General features: G+C 44.9%; 1 protein-coding gene across 6 annotated transcripts in view; it reads left to right on the plus strand.

Annotated features, from left to right (window-relative positions):
* The first annotated feature begins 8,950 nt into the window (after positions 1-8,950).
* MED12L (mediator complex subunit 12L) overlaps positions 8,951-20,008 on the plus strand; it is a 178,267-nt gene continuing 167,209 nt past the window's right edge. For 3 of the 6 annotated variants that reach the window (XM_081862060.1, XM_081862061.1, XM_081862062.1), the window contains exon 1: positions 8,951-10,501. In XM_081862060.1, the coding sequence (XP_081718186.1) occupies positions 10,403-10,501 (99 nt within the window). In that variant the 5' untranslated portion in view covers positions 8,951-10,402. The remainder of the gene's footprint in view (positions 10,502-20,008) is intronic. The other 3 variants (XM_081862063.1, XM_081862064.1, XM_081862065.1) reach the window with 1 other exon arrangement.

Raw genomic sequence — 20,008 nt, forward strand, 5'->3', positions numbered from 1 at the left:
GGCAGGAGAGAATTCTGTGTGCTGTCATGTGCTCCATGGAGGAAAGATGGGGTATAGATCTGATTTTTAAAAAAGTGCTACAGGATCTTTGCAGCAGGGGCACACACCTGTTTAATGCATGCATGTTCCAAATCAAATTAATTTCCTAACAGCATATTTCTTTGTTACACGTTGCTACACGAAGGACATGAATGCTTAAGTGCACCATCAACTATGCTAGCACAATGTGACGAAGCATTATATTATTCCAGCATCTTAGCAAGCTTGTGTCAGCCTCCCTGAAAGGCTACTGCTTCATATTGTAAGGATGAGAGGTGGTTGATGATGGCAGGGCCAAGGCATCTCAGCCTGCTACATATAAACCTGGGATCAATTAATTATAAATCATTATTTTAAATTTAATTGAAATTAAATTAGCCTTTTAATTAAATAGTGCAAATGCTCTACTAACTCATTCTTGTAGCAGAACTATTTCTGCCAATGGGCAAAGAATTATTCCTATTGTGTATTCGTCTCTTATGTTTTATTCTGAAAATAAAACCTTGCACCGTGGCTTGCACTTACAGGGTATATCCAAAAGGTGGCACACCACTGTGCCTTAAGAAGACATTGAAATGGATTTATGCCAAGGTATCACTACAGAACAATTTTCAGAATTCCAAGCAGGACAAAATAGTTCTGAAGCTTAAAGTATACTAGGATAAAGGTAAAGGGACCCCTGACCATTAGGTCCAGTCGCGAACAACTCTGGGGTTGCGGCGCTCATCTTGCTTTCTTGGCCGAGGGAGCCGGTGTACAGCTTCCAGGTCATGTGGCCAGCATGACTAAGCTGCTTCTGGCGAACCAGAGCAGCGCACGGAAACACCGTTTACCTTCCCGCCAGAGCGGTACCTATTTATCTACTTGCACTTTGACGTGCTTTTACTTCCATACAAAAGAAGAAGAGTTTGGATTTGATATCCCGCCTTTCACTCCCCTTAAGGAGTCTCAAAGCGGCTAACATTCTCCTTTCCCTTCCTCCCCCACAACAAACACTCTGTGAGGTGAGTGGGGCTGAGAGACTTCAGAGAAGTGTGACTGGCCCAAGGTCACCCAGCAGCTGCATGTGGAGGAGTGGAGACGCGAACCTGGTTCCCCAGATTACGAGACTACTGCTCTTAACCACTACACCACACTGGCTCTCCAGTGCAGATAAGGTCATAGGTGGTGGTTGTTATTGGTGGTGTGGCTTCCCCCAATAAATCCATAATCAAAAATGACACTATTAATTCATGCATATGGAGATATGTGATAATACACATTGGTGTCCATGTGTAGCGTATTTAATATCTGAGCACGGTAAAACAGTGAACCAGAAAAGGACCAAATTTACACTATATGTGGACAAATATATCAGATTCATCTTCAGATATGGAGGCATGTGGCATTGCATATGGGTGCAGGTGTGAATGTCCTTGACAGGTGTGAAATGCATCATACCAAGGTATGGTACGGGATCTCCATATAGCAGACTCTCAGAAGAGGTATAACCAGGGCAAAACAGGGAAAAGCACAGCATCTGAACTAGGAAAATGAAAGGATTTCCTTCATCAGACAGTGAAGAAGGACATGCCTCATTTCCATGTTTGAAGAAATCAAGATTTCCATTGTTTCCTGCAGCCACGGGGTGGTTACCTGTCTGCTCATTATGCTTTTAATTACCATTGGAAGCATTCAACAGTCAGTGCCCACCTGATCCTCAATGAGGCTTACATGATGCCTACATTAAGATACTTTTGGCACCAGATAATACTTTAAAAAATTTTTTCCAGGCCTTGGTACAATTTGTTTCTGCTGTGTTTTAAATACTGTTGTGCTGCTTGTCTCAGTTTGTAGGCAACAAACTGAACTGATTCATTTGTAATGTTTGAAATATACAATATCTTTATTGTCATTGTCCCATACAGAACAATGAAATTGAAAAACTACACAAAACATTCAAAAACCCCTAAAAACTCTGAAACCCCATTTTAAAATACAATATACTATAGAGACTCCTTATGCTGCGTTTAGAACCAGAACTGCATTGTGTAGAAACTGTTTCTCAGGCGGCTTTATAACCCTATACCTGGCCTTTATAACCCTATACCTTCTTCCAGAAGGCAGAAGCTGAAAGAGATCATTTCCGGGGTGCGTACTATCCTGTGCTATCTCTGCCGCTTTCTTATGGCACCTGGCAGCATAGATTTGATCTAAGGTGGGAAGAGTGAACCCAATTATTCTCTCTGCAGTCTTTACAACCCTGGACTGAAATGCTACTGTTATCATCATCATCATTTTCTCTAATATTTCATTATATTAATTGTTTGAATTCTGTATTAGCTGCCCAGAGGACTTTGACATGAAGAACTATGAACTATGGCGCCACACTAAGAAGCAAGGGATGTTGTTGGTCGTCTAACATTCAGCTACATAGGATGGTCCAGAGTTCTAGTGTCATGAGAAAGAAGTTTTTCTTCCTATTCATTTTCTTCACACCATGTAAACTATTACACGCTTCTATCATGTCCCGCTTGGTTTTTACCATGGAGGATAAATGGAACTAACAAAATAAGAGTTAGCTAAAGATAATGAGATTATTTAATTGCCTTAAACTGGGTTCTATTGAAACATCAACTGTCTGCAGCCCCATTACAGAATTATTCCACCCAGCATCCATGTGACTGAAACTTTGTACAGGCACAGTAGGCAGCCCATTCAGGCCTTTAATGTGCTAATTAAAAAGCTAAATTAATATTTATGTAATCTGTCAGGTGCTGAGATTTCACGGCGCTCTAAATCCAAAAGCTACAATTTTACGAACAATAGTGGCTCTCCTAAATTAGGTTTCTGCATTGCAGCGTTGCTCAAGGTTTGACAGGAAACTCAAACACGTGACGTTACTTTTCTGTGTTATTCAGAAATAAAATCCATGGTCAAGGGCAGCCTTTAAGCTTATATAACAATTTTTACTCTGATGTATTGCCCTTCATAATGAAGGTTTTGGAAATCATTTTAAAAAGGAAATCACATAACCTGCAATCCATGCAGTGTATGGTCGAAAGGGGAACACAGCCTGAGTCTTCAAGGTTTGTATACAGTATATAAAATAATATTGAGAACATAGGAAATCTCTGCTGGATCAGACTAAAGGGACATCTAGCCCAGTTCTCATGATGGCCAAGCAGATGCCTATATCCGCTGGTACCCAAATGATGTGATTATTGTTCTGTGACCATCTGTATTTAAGGTTTTAGATCATACACAACATTCGTTTTGCCACATTATCAGGCCTCACTGAAAGCAGATTAGATGCTTTCCATTGAACTATTTATGGTAGAGTTTATGAAATAAGTATGGCCAGAGAAAATTTCTAACGAGTGCCTGAGTCAAAAGATGCCCTTTGCCCTAGCATTCCTCTATATCAGGCATGTCCAACTTCCAAGAGACTGCGATCTACTCCCACTATAAAAAAAAATAAAATCTGGCAGTGATCTACCAAAGTTGTGGAGCTTTTTTAAGGAGCCAAAGTCGTGGAGCTTTTTTTTGGGAAGCCTTCTGGGTGCAGGGAGTCAGGAGGCCGCTGGACATCCCTGTTCTATTTTAATGGGATGGCATCTAAAAATCACTTGGGGAAACATGCAGTTTTCTGGTTCACCACATGGAACACAAAACCTCACACGTCTCTTAGCTCGAGTCCTGGAAACTGGCATTCATGTAGGCCTTTCTGCTGCTTGATCAGAGCAAACTGATCACCAGTATATTAATAGATTACAAACAGTCTTTCTGGTGTGCTTCTCCAGTCTAGCCTAAAAAAATTATTAAGTAACAGTTCTCTATTCATCTCAGTCTAACCCTATGATGAAAAGGGGATAGAGACTCGCTCTAATGGCACATCAGCACAGATTACTGAATGGAATAAAATGTTAGCCCCTTTTGTATGTTAATATCTTGGCTGAGGGATGTGGGTTAAACCACAGAGCCTAGGACTTGCTGATCAGAAGGTCGGCGGTTTGAATCCCCGCGACGGGGTGAGCTCCCGTTGCTCGGTCCCTGCTCCTGCCAACCTACCAGTTCGAAAGCACGTCAAAGTGCAAGTACAGTGGTACCTCAGGTTAATTACTTAATTCGTTCCGGAGGTCCATTCTTAACCTGAAAATGTACTTAACCTGAAGCACCATTTTAGCTAATGGGGCCTCCTGCTGCTGCTGCGCCTCCAGAGCACAATTTCTGTTCTCATCCTGAAGCAAAGTTCTTAACCCGAGGTACTATTTCTGGGTTAGTGGAGTATGTAACATGAAGCGTATGTAACCTGAAGCGTATGTCACCCGAGGTACCACTGTAGATAAATAGGTACCGCTCTGGCGGGAAGGTAAATGGCGTTTCTGCGCGCTGCTCTGGTTCACCAGAAGCAGCTTAGTCATGCTGGCCACATGACCTGGCTCCCTCGGCCAGTAAAGCAAGATGAGCACCGCAACCCCAGAGTTGGCCACGACAGGACCTAATGGTCAGGGGTCCCTTTAACTTTACCTTGGCTGAAAGGCAGTGTGGAAATACAAAAAGTAAATAAGTAAGTAAGTAAGTAAGTAAAGGGTCAAAACAAAATAAAAAAATTCCTTCCAGTAGCACCTTAAAGACCAACTAAGTTAGTTCTTGGTATGAGCTTTCGTGTGCATGCACACTTCTTCAGAAGAAGTATCTTCTTCAGGTATCTGAAGAAGTGTGCATGCACACGAAAGCTCATACCAAGAACTAACTTAGTTGGTCTTTAAGGTGCTACTGGAAGGAATTTTTTTATTTTGTTTTGACTATGGCAGACCAACACGGCTACCTACCTGTAAGTAAAGGGTGTGTGTGAAATCACCAAGATGTGTTTTGGGGTTGCTGAACTTCTGATGATATCAGTGATATCCAGAAACTTACAAATCATGCTGTATTGTTTCTGTTTGGTTTGCTGCATTATCACTGTGAGTTCCCATAGTAAAAGTGAGCAATATTTCCAGGGTCTAGTCCCTAGTAACTGGCAAGGGTAAATTTGGGGGCAAATTATATTACTTGCAGTGCTTCTTGACATATATTCTAGCATGGAATTTTCTCAGGCACTCGGAATGTTGGGCACTTACTGACCCAGAACTGCAAACTCATTCCCCTGTGATTCAGCTTTCCATTTTTTGGCTCAGTGTTTGATTTGCATGAAGACTAAATGGGTTATTGCTCAGCCGTACAGGATACAAATCTCTGTGCACTGATTGGCTGAAGGATGTTATTAGATGAGCATAGGGATTTATAGCAAAGAAGCCAGGCAAGGATTGAGGGGTGTGCTTCAGCATAATAAGTAATGTTACTTTTCTGATTCTGGTAGGAGTGGAAATGCTTCATAATGCTAACAAAAGCATTTGTAAATGTCAGGGTCCCATTAATATGTTCTCATGCGTATGTTCTAGATACATTTTTACTCTGATCCAACAAGAGTGATACATGCATGGATATGGCTTTCCAGGCATGGATCAGGTTTCTGAATTAGCCCCTATATGCTTAAAAGGGTTCGTTCTCTCTCTCTCTCTCTCTCTCTCTCTCTCTCTCTCTCTCTGTGTGTGTGTGTGTGTGTGTGTGTGAGAGAGAGAGAGAGAGAGAGAGAAAGACTGAATTTAGTAAGCAGGGATGTGTGCAGATTGTTCCCTCCTTATACACACACACACACACACACACACACGAATTGGCCCTTTAATGTGGTAGCAACTACCCTTTGGTATTCCCTGTATTCCCTGTTAGAAAGTCACAGTCTCTGTTGCATTATAGGTACAGTGGTACCTCGGGTTACATATGCTTCAGGTTACATACGCTTCAGGTTACACACTCCGCTAACCCAGAAATAGTGCTTCAGGTTAAAAACTTTGCTTCAGGATAAGAACGGAAATCTTGCTCCGGTGGCGCGGCAGCAGCAGGAGGCCCCATTAGCTAAAGTGGTGCTTCAGGTTAAGAACAGTTTCAGGTTAAGAACGGACCTCTGGAATGAATTAAGTACTTAACCTGAGGTACCACTGTACCTAATGAAGACCTTTCTCTTTCAACAAGTCTTTCAAGTTATCCTCATCTGCATCTGTATTGGAACTACTTATTAACCCTTTTTATATGTGGATTTTTTTTTAAAAAAAAACCCTTTGTACTGTTTTAAATATGTGGAATTGTTTTTTATTTTTATTTTATTTAAAAAATACACTTGTTTTATAGCTGCAACTGTTTTGTTATTGCTTTATTATTGCATTTTTTATTGTTGTAACCCACCCTGCGACCTTGTGGTTAGTGGTGGGCAAGGAAACTCAATAAATTGATGGGGCAGTGTGGGACCGGGGGGCGGGGGCGGAATGGCATACATGCATGCACACAAAAATCCCGTAATCATATCTTCTTGTGCTGCCTCATTTCATTTCCTCAAATATACCTCACCAGATTCTTCGTTACCAGTTCCACATGCATTCAGAACTCCCACGACTTCAACAGGTCTAGGAATATCTGACACCAGGTGCTGGTTGAGTTAATTAATGCTTTGCCTTTGGAACCATGGAGACAACATTGCTATCAACATCCACCACAGGTGTTGGGAGAAGCTGTGTAGCTACTGCATTCTATAAAACAAGGGAGGGGACATCCAGCTGTTAATGTACTGGTTTTTGCAGTGCTGTCCACAAGGGCTCCTGCCTTTTGTACATGCATGTAGGCTCTATTGCAGGGGTCAGCAAACTTTTTCAGCAGGGGGCCGGTCTACTGTCCCTCAGACCTTGTGGGGGGCTGGACTATATTTTGAAAATAAATAAAATGAACAAATTCCTATGTCTCACAAATAACCCAGAGATGCATTTTAAATAAAAGGACACATTCCACTCATGTAAAAACACATTGATTCCCGGACCGTCCACGGGCAGGATTTAGAAGGCGATTGGGCCGAATCCAGCCCCTGGTCCTTAGTTCGCTTACCCATGCTCTATCGGGACACATTGCCTTGCATCTGCAGACTCAGCAACTCTGAGCATCATTTTGTTGCATGTCCACATACTCTGCAGAAGCTGCACTGAGGGCCTACAGATATATTTGCTGAGAGCCAGAGGTGTCTGTAGCTCTGATGTGTACATGGAGTGCCACAATAATTTACGTGGCATTTGAAGCCTGCACATGTACAATGGAACTACTGGAATGAAGTTTCTATATGTCCTTAAAAACAACATATTGCATATAACAACTATGTATCTATAGTAGTTATATGTAGCTATGAATACCGATTCTACACACACGGTACATGGTATTCTGTAAAGATTATAATACATTTAAAATAGTCTCTATAAAGGCATATAAGTTATTATGTTTCTGTATTGGCTGCCAAATAAAGAAAGCTGCTGGATTCTTTCCTGGTACCTGCACAGAGTTTTGGGGGAGAATACATCTGAGCTGCTTCCCAAGTTGTGTGGTTTGAGGCCCTCTTAGTGTAGTTCCACTTTTTAGATACACTTCATTTATTAAACAAACACTATTCCTGCGCTGCTAGGACCTGGTGGTGATGCCATACAATAGGGATGAGAACAAGAAGTACAAGGTCACTGAATACTTAACATTTAGCTCAGGGACAACTTCCTCAACAGAATAAATCAGATCGTATGTTTTAATCAAGTGCACATGCTTGTTATATTTTATTATCTCCACTCCTCACCCCCCAACAGTCTCTGGTTAGAACAAACTGTATTTGCCTGCAGAATAATTAATGTTGACACACATCTTTGTTGAGACTGCGATCATTCATATCAGCAAATGTCAGAATGGAAATAATTAAATATTACATTTTGGGTAGACATTTTTAGTGGAAATAAAGTTGATCTTTTCTCCTGTATTTCGGTGACTTTTATTTTCACCTCAGACAAGCTGCATTTATATATTGGGCAACGTGAGAAACATTTACAGATTTTTATGGACCTCTACAATTTTCATAAAGTGGGACCTATGTGTACTTTATACAGCTTTTTTTTTTTTAAAGTTACCGAATTCAACATTGTTTTTCCTTCTTGTTGTGAGAGAGCCAATAGGTACTTTAAGTAAATAATGCACAAGGGAAAAAGCCTCTGACGGTTTATTCCCCAATGCTGAAATGCTAACATTTCATGTCAGTTAATTCTTATTAAAGTTGGACACATGAACTTGGCCTGGCAGCAAGCAGCAACCAATGCAGATCAGAGGTGTTATATGCTGGTATGGTCTCACTTCTTAATGGTCATAACAGAGGTAGCTTGCAGGGTGGGGGTAGAAGTAATGTGTAATACTTTACATTATTCCTTCAAAATGTGGTGGGTCAGCCCTCTTGTTGCATTTGGGAGTCCTCCTGTTCATTTTGCTGAACAGGGTCATTGCCCCTAAATCCTGCCCCAATGGCACTGCTTCCTGTGCACACTTACTTGGAAGTAAGCTCCATTTAACTCTTTGTTATTGCACTCTTATAAATTTCTGCTCAAAAGTAAAGAGGTCAATGGGGGCTTTCCCCAGAAGAAGAGAAGAAGAGTTTGGATTTGATATCCTGCTTTATCACTACCCGAAGGAGTCTCAAAGTGGCTAACATTCTCCTTTCCCTTCCTCCCCCACAACAAACACTCTGTGAGGTGAGTGGGGCTGAGAGACTTCAAAGAAGTATGACTAGCCCAAGGTCACCCAGCAGCTGCATGTGGAGGAGCGGAGACGCGAACCCAGTTCACCAGATTACAAGTCTACTGCTCTTAACCACCACACTGGCTCTCTCCCAGGGTATACATAGAACTTCAAGTACTTATGCATAGCACTGGACTGCAGGAATACATACCCAAGAGCAAACAACACCTAGGAAATACATTTTGGCTAACCTTTTTTGTTCTCAGAAGTATCTTGCAAAAAAAATCTTCCGATGATTCTAACCTGTGTTGTATTATATTGTTGGCATCCACCTGCCTTGAGAGACAATGGAGTGTGCCTTTAAGGGTGAAACCATGAAGGCAAAACGCTGCATTAGCAGCACCAAAGTGACTTCCCTGGGGTGCAAGCCTGGACAGTGTGTATGGAGGTCCTGGGCTGCCCAGATGACTAGACCCTATTCTTGGCCTTGCTGATGTGGTCTAAAAGTAAGCACAGCAATGTGTTTGGCACCAGTTTGGCTACAGAAGCTGCTGGAAGGAGGTGTTCAAAGCACCATCCAACCATCTTAGGGACTCCACTCTGGATTTGTGTAGGGCTTATTTCTTAGCCTTTTCTTCTCCCAAAGATGTCCCACAAGGCAGCAGAAGTTTAGGATCAGTTTTCTTTCTCCTAGGTGAACTACCTTCCCAGGTTGATGAATTCCATCTGCTCCTGTGTTGTAAGCACACCATTATTAAAGTCCCAGGGCAGGTTACAACAATTTCAAACACACCATTAAAAACAGTTGGGGAAAAACCTTTAAATTATAGGGAAAAATGCCATCACAAAAAACAAGAGTGGTTCTAGACATAGGTGGCACAGTTTTTCTGAACTGACACTGATGTCAAGGAAGTGGAGCACAGCAACATGAATGTGTGCTTTGAAACCACCCCCACAGAACAATTCCCATAGTACTATAGGCACTTAATTAAGGTCAGTGATGGATGTGACTTAGTTATCCCTTAACCACATTATTACATTCACGATCAGGTGCATTTTCATGGTCAATCCAACGCTCCTTGGATTCATTCTAGGCCAGGCTAGCAATGATGGGTGTGGAAATGGGTGGGACAGTTCCGACTTCAGATTGATTGATTGATTGATGTGCTCTGATCGCGTGTATGTGGAGAAGATCCCTCCCGCCCCAGTTGACCTTCTCAGTGGCGACTGAAAATCCTCAATAACCTGAGCTATTGGGAGGAGGAGGAGGAAGGGGGTGGTGGGAAGAGAGAAAAACGAAGCGTGGTGCCAATGGAACTACATCCCTGGTGGAAAAAAAAAATCTTCCGGTGACATTTGTTCTAGCCTGAGACTTTGCAGCAGCAGCAGCAGCAGCAGCAGCCGGGGAAGAAACAGCATCACGTTAAGCTCAGCAGGGGTGGCTGTTTCTTTTGTGTCTCTGGGCACCGAGTCGCTTTCATTCCCGAGTTGTTCGCTGCCTCCCTCCCGTAGTTACCGGGCCCTTGGGTGACTGAGGGGGTGGCCCCCTCTCTCTCGCCTCTGTGCGTTGGCTTGCAGCAGCAGCAGCAGCCTCCCCGCCGCCTCTCTCTCTCCCCTGTCGGAGAAGAGCCAGGCCCAGAGGGGGAGCCCGTCTGCCAGCCAAGTGCTGCTCCCTGGCGCTCAGAGGCTGCTCCATCTCCAACTCACTCCCTCGCGCGCTCTCCCTCTCATTCATTTCGCCGGCTAAACATGAGAGATCATGGCCGCCTTCGGGCTCCTCAGCTATGAGCAGAGACCTCTCAAGCGCTCCCGCTTGGGGCCGCCCGACGTCTACCCTCAAGACCCCAAGCAGAAGGAGGTAACGGGGAGGGAGGGAGGGAGGGACGGGGGGGGGGTAAAAGGAAGCCCGCGCTTCCGCCCGTTCCCCGCCAGCGCGCGCTTGGCGAGGGGGAGAAGTTTGCCCGGTGGCTACTTGAGAAGGAAGGGGGGGAGGGGAGAATGAGGGCCGGGGGGCTCTGAGGGAAGAGGACACGCAGCAGTCGGGGCTGCGGCCCCATTCTGAGGGGATTCCGCCGGCTTCTCCGGAGGGCGGAAGGGGCGCACCGGGTCTCCGTGCGCGCGCGCGCTCCTGTCTGCCTGGGCCTGACGCACTCCGGGCTCCCGGTGGCTGTGGCGGCTCCCCGCCCCCCTCTCTCCTCCTCCGGGTTCCCGGCTCGCTTGTCCCTTCAGCGCACCTCCCTAAACTTTTGAAAAATGTCGGCTCCCGAAAGGGAAGCCGCCCTTTCCCCTACCCACCCCCCGCCCGCGCGCACACAAACCCTGACTCGCGTTTGGTACACCTGGGCAAGAGCCCCTGGCACCTCGCAAAGGGCTCTCTCAGGTATGTGTAGGGAAGGGTACCCTTCTTCCAACATGTGGAGAATTGATTTCTGTTCAACACCCCCTCTCCTCCCCCCCCCCACCTGACTTCTTGGGACTTCTTGTGTGAGGGGATGGAGGGCCATGCTGAACTAGTCAGTGTGTTTTCCCACTGGAAAAAAGGTGCCTAGGTATCAGGGGTGTCAACTTGAAGAAAATAATGTGAGTGTGTGTGTGTGGGGGGGATAAGCCCCGCCCCACATAATTGCTCCCCTGACATGGTGCACACACATCATGTGAATGTCAGTGCCCATCAACTGCAGGGGGTGTGTGACCCCCTCAAATATTTTATTTTGGGGAGGGGGCAAAGACCCCCTCAGCTCCTGGGAGTCGGCTCCTGTGCTAGGCATGGTGGCAGGCAGGTATTTCCCATGGGCTAGTGCACTTGATTCAGAAGTCAATAAAGCTCCTCCTCCACCACTTTCAAAACACACACAGCCACAATCATATGACTTTAAGGCACCTGCTTTTAACAATTAATTGCAACAGCCAGTGGCACTGAATAGTAACTTGTGATGCTATCTAGATATGCTGCTCTGCAATTAACGTGTAATTATTTCAAGGTGGGGAGGAAAGGCCTATTATAATGGCTACCTGCAAGTTGCTGTGGGATTTGCTTGTTTCCTTCACTCACCTGCTACCCAGCTGTAACTAACCTGTTCCCTTCTAAAGGTTCGAGACCACAAGTCACCTGCGAACTATTTCTAGATGGCTAATTTCCAGGTGTTACTACTGCCTTTGTGTGGCTGCGATGTTACTGCAATGTTTCCAAGCCTCTTTCCATGTGGGTAGGCCCTATCCTCCAATCCAGGGAGAAAAGTGTTGTCGGGAAGGTACGGTGTTTATATGGTATCTCTCTATGGAACTGGACCAGCCCACATGGTAAATGGCTTGCAAATAATATCCCACCCCCAAAGCCACATCTTTGACATGAAATTATTGTGCCGTCTCTGTACATAATGGTGTTTTATAGTAAGCATGCCTGATAAATCTCTATCCCCAAGGGGCTCATAAGTGTAAGGGAAACTGGGAAATGGAGCTGGGGGTAAGCACATCTGATTATTCCAGTTACTTTGCCGTATCCAAAATACAGGTGGTGGTTCTGAAGGCTTTGTCGAAAATTTGTGTCACTCAGAACTTTATTGTGTAGCTGTAATTTGAGAATTGGCCTAGATCTATTTATCTTTTACTGTGGACTTATTCAAATTATGTTGCGGTTCTTATAATATGCATTGTACATTGGACAGGGAAGTTTTATCACGTGTTAAAAAAGGAGGAATTGTTTCTTATCCAGCCAAAACTTTCAGCTTGATAGTTTTGAGTTGCTTTATACCACAACAGTAAATGTGATAACTGGGTGAATGTTGCCACTTGCTGATAAGTCACAGTTTTGGTTCGTCAGGGCAAAATGTAAGAAGATTTTGATACACGTGTATTGGACTAGGGAACCAAATCTCGTCTTCATTTCTTACACTTGCCAAAGTCAGGCTGGGAAGCGTCTGGAGCAGTTGAAGAAATTTTAATTTCTTTTTGTACTTCAGATTTTCTAAAATGCCTTTTACATACAGTACTTGACGGAAGGTTTTTATTTCTCTACTCAAAAGTTTCTATTTAGAGTAACCATATGGAATGCTAAAAAAAAAAAAAAGGTTGAGCATATTCTTCAAATGTTAATAATAAACATTAACTGCCATGCTTTATTTGGGAAGAATGCTGACTATTAATAACGCTGCTTAGCTTACAGAATAGTTAAATATTACATATTTGAACAACAATATAATACAAACACACTGGCCTGTTGTGCAACAGTATAATATAAACACATTGGCCTATTGTTTGCTACCATTTTGTTACGCTGTGACCAAATTTGAGAACTGATATGAGTGCACAGCAGGGGTAGCCAATGTGCCCTCCAGATATTGGACTCAAGTTCCCATTAGCCTTAGCTAACATATGCTGTGGCAAGGGATGATGGAAGTTGTAGTCCAGCAACATCTGGAAGGCACCACATTGGCGATCCCAGGGATATAGAATGCAGTTTAATGGTCTTCATATTAGCATGACATACCGTAACTGGCAGCTGGATTCTAGCTTGGAATCCCAATCTTGTCACTTAGGCCGTCTTTACTGTTGTACCACATTCCTTGGCTTGATTATCAAAAACTGGGTGATGCCTGAGATAGTAATCTCTGTAATTATTTTTGATCTCATCCCCACGCCCATATCAAAGCCAGCTGTGGGTTCATAGTCTCTTGACTCTTGTTCGATCTGCTTTCCAAGAGTTGAAGACATGTGGCCACAGCCAGAGTCTCCCAAGTACAAGATTTGGTATATGCAAGAGCTGGTAAATTCAAATCAGTTTGTTTCTCACCTTGTGGAGGCTTGCTGTAAAGAAAAATCTTTTGTGACTCCCCAATTTACAGAACCAGGTTTTTTATTATTATTTAAAAAACACACATTTCTTTCATAGGTTTCTGTGATTTCTTGGGGTATTTATGTGTGTTTTAGCCTGCTTTTCAATCAAAACAATTTCAAAGTGGGTAGATAAGTGGGATGTTTATGTTCATTTTTCCATAATCATTTTGACAAGAGTAAAAAAACAACACCAAATCAATGCTCACCTGATGACCTGTGCAAGACCGTGTCATCTTTGGAATGTGATATAATTAGTGACTTTAATTTCAATTTCAATTTCTGTTTGCAGTAGCAGCAACTTCCCAAACAACAAGGGCCCATATGGTTAATAATTAAAATGTGTTCCATTTCCTATATACATTGAACCACATATTTTTAAGAATGGTATATGCTTACCACATGTTGTAATCAATGTTGTGGTCGCGGATATTTATATGTTCCACTGCTAATAGAAATGGAACTGGTTCAGGTGTGTATAACTTGTGAAACAAACTGAACTTTTGTTACTTGCTGCTGAAATCAGGCAAATAATGCTAGTGACCTGACATTCTGTACATAGCTTTTGTTAAAACATCATTGTTATAAGTACATACTAGTTAAAATAACATTATAGCAACTGAATCATCTCCTGAATGTAAAAATGTGTTCAGTTTGTGGACGGTCCCTGCCGATGGAGGGGTTATGGTAGCATGTGTGAAACTAATTTGAAGAATCATGGGAGTCTGCTGAGAAAGCTGTTGCTCCATCGCATGAGGTCATCCCCCGCAGGGTTCACTGTGGAGCTGCCCCCGGATCTTAGAATATCTCTGCTCAGTATTCCATGTGATGGAATAAATCAGTACAAAGTCAAGATTCGCAACTATAAAATAGCCACCTCCTTAGAAAACTGGCTGCAGTTCCAAATCTCTTACCAATGAGTAAGTCCCTTTGAATTCAGTAGTGCTTACTGTGAGTAACTGCACCTTGGATTGGGCTACATATGTGGAATACTGAATTCAGACTTGCTCTAGTTGTCTGCCAATGCTTCTGTGCTAAATTAAATAGGTTGTTTAATGTGAAACCCTGTAGGAGGGAGGAAAAGCTCCCCAGCACCTCTATCTTTATAAACTGACATGGTTCAGGCTATGCCACGTCAGTCCTCTTCCATGCAACAGTGCTTCGAGGAAGTGTTGCTATCCAGATGCTTTGCTGTGCTATGTCACTCAAGACATCACTGAAGCAGCACAGAAAGGAGTGAAAAACCATTTTTTTAAGCCTCTTGTAAATTGTGAGCTAGGAAAAGACACCAGTGTGGATTCAGATGCTAGGCTAAGTGGGAGCCCTGGCTAGTCCTAAGAACAGCCCACATCACCACTGGTGCCATGGTTAGACGAAGGGAGTCCGCAACATTGCAGCCCACTCCCAGTTACTTAACAGTAGCTAAGCAGTTGGTGGGCATACATGCACTTTAGGAGAAGTACTTTGGAGCATTAACCCAGTCAACAAGGTAGGTCCTCAAAATAATGGGAATACAGAACATCCAAATACTGAAGCAGTAAAGGGTCATGGTTGGGACTATGTTATCACTCAGAAGACACCTCCGTCACTGGTGTTGTGCAATGCCAGGTCTATAGGCAACAAAACCGCCACCCTGCGAGATTTCTTCACCTCGCAGGGGGTTGACCTGGCATGTGTGACTGAGACCTGGGTGCGCGAAGGGGATACTGTTACCTTACGAGAGATGGCGCCCCCGGGTTTCTCCGTCCTCCACCAGTCGCGGACTGTGGGCCGGGGGGGAGGGGTGGCGTTATTAATCCGGGAAGATTGTCCTTTCAGGGCTCTACCATCGCCATCGATCCCCGGCATTGAATGTGTTGGCCTAGTGTGGGGCTCCGAGGTGAGCTTGGCTGTCTGGCTGGTGTACCGGCCACCCAGCGCACCAGCAGCCACCCTGTCAGGCCTGCTGGAGGCGGTGGCCGGCTGGGCCTTGGAGTTCCCTAACCTATTGGTATTGGGGGACTTCAACATCCATGCTGATGCCACTCCCTCCTCGCAGGCTCTGGACCTGGTGTCTTCCATGGCGACACTAGGGCTCTCCCAGTTTGTTTCGGGCCCCACACATCAAGCAGGCCACACGCTGGATTTGATCTTTGGCGTTGGTATAGATGTGATCATGTTTCCTTCGATGAAGGTGCCATGGTCTGATCACTATGCCCTGAAAGCCAGGATTGACGTTCCACCCCCACCCTGCTTGGGTGGCGAGCCAATTTGGGCTCGCCCGCAAAGGCTGATGGACCCTGATAGATTCCGTCAAGCCTTGCGGGACCTTTCTCCCCCTGGCGACTCATTGACTGAGCTTGTTGAGGCCTGGAATACCCAGCTCCTGGCAGCCATCAATGAGATCGCACCTAAGCGCCCTCAGCGACCCCGCAGAAACCGGGCTCCCTGGTTTACCGAGGAGCTCCGGAAAATGAAGCGGGACCTCAGACGGCTAGAGCGAGTATGGCGGGGTGCCCGTGACGGAGCCTCAAGAACATCTTATAGGGTTTTTATGAAAACCTATGAGATGGCAGTGAAGGCCGCTAAGAAGTCTTACTTCTCGGCCTCCATTGCATCCGCTAGCTCTCGCCCGGCGCAATTATTTAGTATAATTCGGTCTTTAACGTCCCTCGAAGGACAGCCAAATTTAAATAACAATTTGACACACAGCTGTGAGGCATTTGCGAGCTTTTTTGCGGAGAAGGTCTTGTTGCTCCGCCATGACCTCCCTGCCAATTTGGATACAATAAAGGAACTGGAGGCCCCTCGACTGCCCTCGGGTTCAGTATTGGACCACTTTGACCGGATATCCCCAGCCGATGTGGACAGACTCCTCCGAGCTGGAAAGCCCACCACATGTCCTCTCGACCCGTGCCCGTCCTGGCTGATTAGAGCGTGTCCAGACGAGGTGCGGGCCCCCCTGGGGGATATCATCAATCTGTCCCTTGGCACCGGGACATTCCCAGGGGAACTGAAGGAGGCAGTGGTGCGCCCGCTCTTAAAGAAAACATCATTAGATCCCTTAGATCTATCCAATTACCGCCCGGTTTCGAATCTTCCATTCCTGGGTAAGGTGATTGAGAGAGCGGTTGCTGAACAGCTTGGTAGGTTTCTGGATGAAACATCGGCTCTGGATCCATTCCAGTCCGGCTTCCGCGCTGGTCATGGGACTGAGACGGCTCTGGTCGCCCTAACAGATGATCTCCGCAGGCAGCTGGATCGAGGCGGGTCGGGGCTGCTGATTCTTCTAGACCTGTCAGCAGCCTTCGACATGGTCGATCACGAACTCCTGGACCACCGCCTTGCCGACGTGGGGATCCAGGGCACAGTCCTTCATGTTGGTTTCTGCTCTCTTCACTGTGCAGCGAAAGTGCTTGTCACAAGACAGGTGTTTACATTTGACAGTCTGTACTGTTGGAGTTTTCCCACGGGAAAGGGAGACTGGATGTGACGTACACTGGTTTCCTGTTTTTCACTGTTCTTTGCAGTTCAGTGTGTGCTTTAGAGGAGAGAGGATGCTTTTCTCTGCTCCGGCAGAGGCAAGATGTTTTTTCTGTAACATACCAGCTTTGAAGTGTAAATGAAAGCAATATACAGTATGTAGCACGTACTCCTCATCCTTCCGCTGTACACGGGACTACTGCTTATCAACAACATTTGGTTATGGGCCCAGAAAAACGCAGTTATCTTAAGAATGGGCTCCAGAAGTCGAATCGGAGTGCCGGCAAAGGATCGGAATGCAGGGGGACAGATCGGAACGGAATCTGCTCTGCGCGTCAAGATGATTGATGAGGTATGTGCTACTGCTCCGGGCAGCCTGCCAGCTTCTAATTAATGGCTTTATGGCTGGACTTTGAACTTTTAAGGCAGTTTTGCCGGGCTGGGGAAATCGAAAGTAACTTTTAAAAGTGATCTTGGAATAAGCAGTGTGGCACAGGCAGAGGCTGTTTTGAACTTGCCTTTGGAATGAAGCAGCACAGACGCAGCTTGTATAAAGCAGCCTGATTTAAAGCAGCAGACATGATGCAAAAGGCTAGTGCCAGAGTTATGATGGCTAGCTGCAGAAGGCTGGATGAGGCAAGTGGGGAATTTGATACCACTGATCAGCCAAATGCTCAACTCACAGTAGCCTGTGATACTGCCATGATTCAGAATCAAGCAGACCGGCGGGGTGCTAGCTGCATGGGCAAATGGGAGACTTCACAGACGTCATCCCATAGTGCAGTGGAACCACCAGATGGCGCCAAAGCTTTGAAGGCAGTGAAATGCTACTCGTGTGGACGTCTAGGCCATATGAAGAGGGAATGCAAATATCCCAGGGCCAAGACAGAGCAGCGCAGTGAAAGCTCATCGCGTGGAAAAGGCCGAGGCAAAAGCAAAGGTCCAGTGTCCAGGACAACGCAGCCCAAGGCAATGGTCTCACGCTTCACTCCAAAAGTTGCAGAGGTCCAGAAGACGTCTAGATCTTTCTTCGTTGTTGATTCAGCGGCAACGCACCACATGTGCAACGATAAGCGACTGTTCGTGTCTTTTACACCGCAGGAAGGTGCGATTCACCAGGCAGATGACCACACAATCCCCAGTAAAGGCTACGGAACTGTTGTTCTTCACAGTTTGGACTTATCGATACAGAATGTGCTTTATGTGCCGGATGCCAAACATAATCTGCTCAGCGTTGGACAGCTGAATGAGCGGAATATTGACGTTTCCTTTAAGAACAAAAGGTGCATCATCACAAAGAAAAATGATTATGTATTGTATGCTGAATATGTTGATCGTTTGTATGTTTTGTATTATGATGATATTGTGCAGGATGACACTTGTTGCATTGCAGGTTCTAACAAAAGTTTGCATGCAGAATGTATTCATGATTTTCATCGAAAATTTGGTCATTTGCATTTTGAGGCAGTATCTAAAATGCCTGCCTTGGTTGAAGGTATGACTATTAAACCCTGCAGGTACCACATGAAGTGCAAGGCATGCGCAGCAAACAAGGTAAAAATGGCTGCGAAAGGTAAGGTGTCTAGTAGGCAAGCTACAGAACCATACCAAATTGTTCATGCTGATTTGGTTGGACCACTAGCGCCCTCTTTGGGAGGAAACAGGTACTTCATGGTTCTCATTGATGCATTTTCCAGGTATATTTATGTGTACAATCTCAAGCAGAAATCAGAGGCTTTTCCTAGGTTCAAGGAATTCTGTGCTTGGTTGGAAAATGTGCATGGTAAGAAGGTAAAGACTCTTTTCAGTGATCGCGGGGGAGAATTCACTTCTCAGCAGTTTGAAGCTTTTCTGACTGAGAAAGGAATTCAACACGATTTGTCTAGTCCTCGCTCGCCATGGCAGAATGGACTTGCGGAACGAGCAAATCAGACATTGCTTCAAGGGTTAAAAACCTTGCTGCATGATGCCAATCTTCCAGAGAGTTATTGGGCCGAAGCTCTCTCATGTTTCACTTACAGTTATAATCGCAGGTTATCTTCAGCGATTGGTTGTACCCCGTATGAGAAGATGTTTGGCAAAAAGCCATACATCAAACACATGAAAATTTTTGGTTCTGACATGTGGGTTCACTCACCACAAAACTCCAAGTTAGACAAGCGTGGATTTCATGGTATCTTTCTAGGTTATCAGAAAGGTTCTTACAGAATAATGATGACTGACTCAAAGGCAATTAAGCTCACAAGAAGTGTTGAGTACAATGCCAAGTGGGGGGAGAATGTGGGAATTTTCCAATGTTATCCTGATGACAGTGATGAGACTGAGGATAGTCAAAAGCAACCACAACAACCCACACCCACTGATGAAGGTTCTGATTCTGAGTCTGAAACTGAATCGGGTGATTCAGAGGATTTCGAGAGTGCGAAAGCCTCTATGCGACCCTCTGAAAGCTCTGATCAGGAATTGGAGGAACCATTGTTCACAATAGGCCACTTTTCTCCTAAGAAGGAAGAGGAAAGTGTTGAAGACCTAAGGCTAATTCGCAGATCACAAAGAGCCACAAAAGGCAGACCTCCAAAGAGATTTGCTGATGAATTTGCTAAGATAGCAGTAACAGCTGTTAAAAGCTCCAAGAAGGTATTTGAACCTTCAAGTTTCCAAGAAATCCAGGATTTGGATTCAAAGGAAGCTCAGCCATGCAATGAAGGCTGAGCTTGATTCCTTGGAAAGGAACAAAACATGGGACCTAGTTCCAGTAGTTCCAGGAATGAAACTGCTTGGAAGCAAATGGGTCTTCAAAGCGAAGACTGATCAAAATGGCAAGATAGTCAGACACAAAGCCAGATTGGTAGCCAGAGGTTTTGCACAGGTACCAGGTGAAGACTATCACGAGACCTACTCACCCACAGTGAGGTATGAGAGCATTAGGCTTATGCTCAAGCTAGCTGCAGAGGAAAATCTACACATTAGTCACCATGATGTGAATACAGCTTTTCTGTACGGATCTCTAGATGAATCACTTTATATGCTTCCACCTGATGGCGTACAGGTAAAACAGGGATTTGTTTGTGCT

Source organism: Podarcis erhardii, assembly GCF_964252035.2.
Source record: "Podarcis erhardii genome assembly, chromosome: 5".
NCBI classification, from domain to species: Eukaryota; Metazoa; Chordata; class Lepidosauria; order Squamata; family Lacertidae; genus Podarcis; species Podarcis erhardii.